The sequence below is a fragment of the Apium graveolens genome, chromosome 10, assembly GCF_009905375.1.
Source record: "Apium graveolens cultivar Ventura chromosome 10, ASM990537v1, whole genome shotgun sequence".
NCBI classification, from domain to species: domain Eukaryota; kingdom Viridiplantae; phylum Streptophyta; class Magnoliopsida; order Apiales; family Apiaceae; genus Apium; species Apium graveolens.
In genome coordinates, this window is record NC_133656.1 from 201,753,296 (window position 1) to 201,755,790 (window position 2,495).

The 2,495-nt window shown below is 35.9% G+C and overlaps 1 protein-coding gene across 1 annotated transcript; it reads left to right on the forward strand.

Annotated features, from left to right (window-relative positions):
* The first annotated feature begins 311 nt into the window (after window positions 1-311).
* On the forward strand, window positions 312-2,048 carry LOC141691648 (DELLA protein RGL1-like). Its single transcript, XM_074496414.1, has one exon. It carries the CDS (start codon window positions 312-314, stop codon window positions 2,046-2,048), a length of 1,737 nt encoding a protein of 578 aa, XP_074352515.1.
* Window positions 2,049-2,495: the final 447 nt, after the last annotated feature.

Genomic DNA, 2,495 nt, shown 5'->3' on the forward strand with positions numbered 1-2,495 from the left:
CTTTGTGGAATTATTGATAATGGCCTGCCTATCAAACAAAGTTATCCTTTTCCTAGTTTATACATTGCATTGTACTTGTGCGCTGTCGATTATTATTGAATAAACTAAGAATTGTGTTTCCAATGATTTTTAGTAGCAATGGAAATATCATTATCTATTAGCAAGATGTAAAAATAGTTGGAAACCTGTTTGTCCATTTACAGTTGAACTCATAGTGTCAACAGAAAGATTACTAGAAAAAGGAAGGAGTATATAAACCGAGTCTGTGAACTCTACATATTCAGCAAAACAAGTGCTTTCGCTTGATAGAAATGGCAAATGACTTCTCCTCAAACGGTGTGTTTGATATTCAAGGTGTCTATCAGACTCTCCATGATATTCTAAATGAGGCATTAATGACTCCACAAGAACATATAGCAAGTTTTGGGCCCGACAAACCAGCAAGGGCTGATCCTTCCACCACTGTTATCAGGTCTGGCAGGCATCCAATATACGTAGCAGATGCTGGAGTCCATCCAGCTGGAGATGAAGAAAAATGCATCTTCAGTTCCTCGATGGATTTTGACCCTAAAAACATCAATGTCAATAGCATACAACTGGATCAGTTGATACTTCAAGGCCAAAAGCACGAGCTAACTTCAGACGGAATTGATTTTATCAATTTCAAGCCCATTTCTACAGAATCTTTTCGGGTCCTTGGAAACTACAGGAAAGGGAAGGTACGATCCAGGGAAGGGATATTAAGCCATCAAAGCAGCAGCGGAACAGTAAATGACAAAAAATCAACAGAAGATATAATTAGGATGGCTGGAGAAAAATTTGTTCACTTCTCTAGCAAAAAGCATGATGGATTCACGAGCTCCATTCATCCATATGATTCATCTCTTTCAAGTTTGTCATTAGAAGACGCTAAAATGGTGGATCTCGCCCACCTCCTTTTAGCTTCAGCTGAAAAAGTAGGCTACAAGCAATTTGATGCTGCAGACAAATTACTTATGCATTGTGAAAGTATGGTATCTGAATCAGGTCATCCAGTTGAAAGAATCGTCTTTCATTTTTCAAGAGCTCTACGAGAAAGGATCAAAATAGAACAAGGAAGCAATCTAGATAAGATTAGAAACGATCAAGGAAGACCTTGTGGCGGGATGTCCATAGGTATCGACTTTGCTATTGTGATGCTTCATCAAGAAGTTCCATTCAGTAAGGTGATGCAATTTGCATCAATACAAACAATATTAGACAACGTTGCAGTGGCAAGAAAAATCCATTTAATTGATCTTCGACTTAGAAATGGAGTTCAGTGGACAGTTTTAATCCAGGCTCTTTCAGAACGGAAAATCATCCCAGTAAAGCTTCTCAAGATAACCGTTATTCAGACATCAGATAAAGAGAGGGCTGAGGAAATTGGGAACAGGTTACAAAGCTATGCCAAGTCCCTGAATATTTCTTTTATATTCAAGGTAGTTTTCGTGTTGCACATGCAAGATCTTAATGTAGAATTACTCGATATTAGACATGGTGAAGCTGTGGCTGTTTACTGTCCAATTATACTGAGGAACATGATTGGAAGGCCGGAAAACCTTCAATGTTTATTAAGAGTAATACAAAGGCTGAGACCAGTAGTCATGATAGTCATGGAAGTTGAGGCAAATACTAATTCACCATCATTTGTCAATCGTTTTACTGAAGCACTTTTCTGGTACACTGCATGGTTTGATTCCTTGGAAGACTGCGTAGCCCGAGACAATGAATATCGAACGGAAGTTGAGAGATGTTACTTCGGCCAAGGGATCCAAAACATCGTTGCAGCTGAGGGAGAGGACAGAACCTCAAGGAGTGTGAAAATTAATGTGTGGAGAACATTCTTTCAAAGGTTTAAAATGGTAGAAATTGACATAAGCGCAGCATCATTAGATCAAGCCAAAATGGTTCTTAAGCAAAAATTCTCGTGTGGAGGTTCGTGCACTATATCTAAGAATCGAAAGTGTCTCATTGTTGGATGGAAGGGAACTCCATTACATTCTGTTTCAGCTTGGAAGTTCAAGTAAAGAAAACAAAACACCAGCTACTCAAAATGTCTGCTGAGTCTTAATTTGGTTCGAAAATCTTATGAATTTCAGAGTCACATTCAAATTTCAAATATATGTACTTTGTGGCAGTAAAATATTCACTTTCTTACTGTATCAAATTACTGAGGTCTCGACGCAGCTTTTTTCAAGATCCATAATTGGTATATGACATATAACGAAAATATACAGAATAAATAAATAAATAATTTTAAAATATAATATATATATATAAATATACTAAATTTAAAATGTGAATTTTACATATTCTAAATAACATATATATAATTATAAATACTAAAATATATTTTATTGTTACTTGACTACGTGAGTGACTACTTTATCATTTAATTATCCATTGTATTTTTTAACAATTATTTTTTTCGTATATAATCCGTGTATTTTAATGTACTAAAACGAGTAAACACA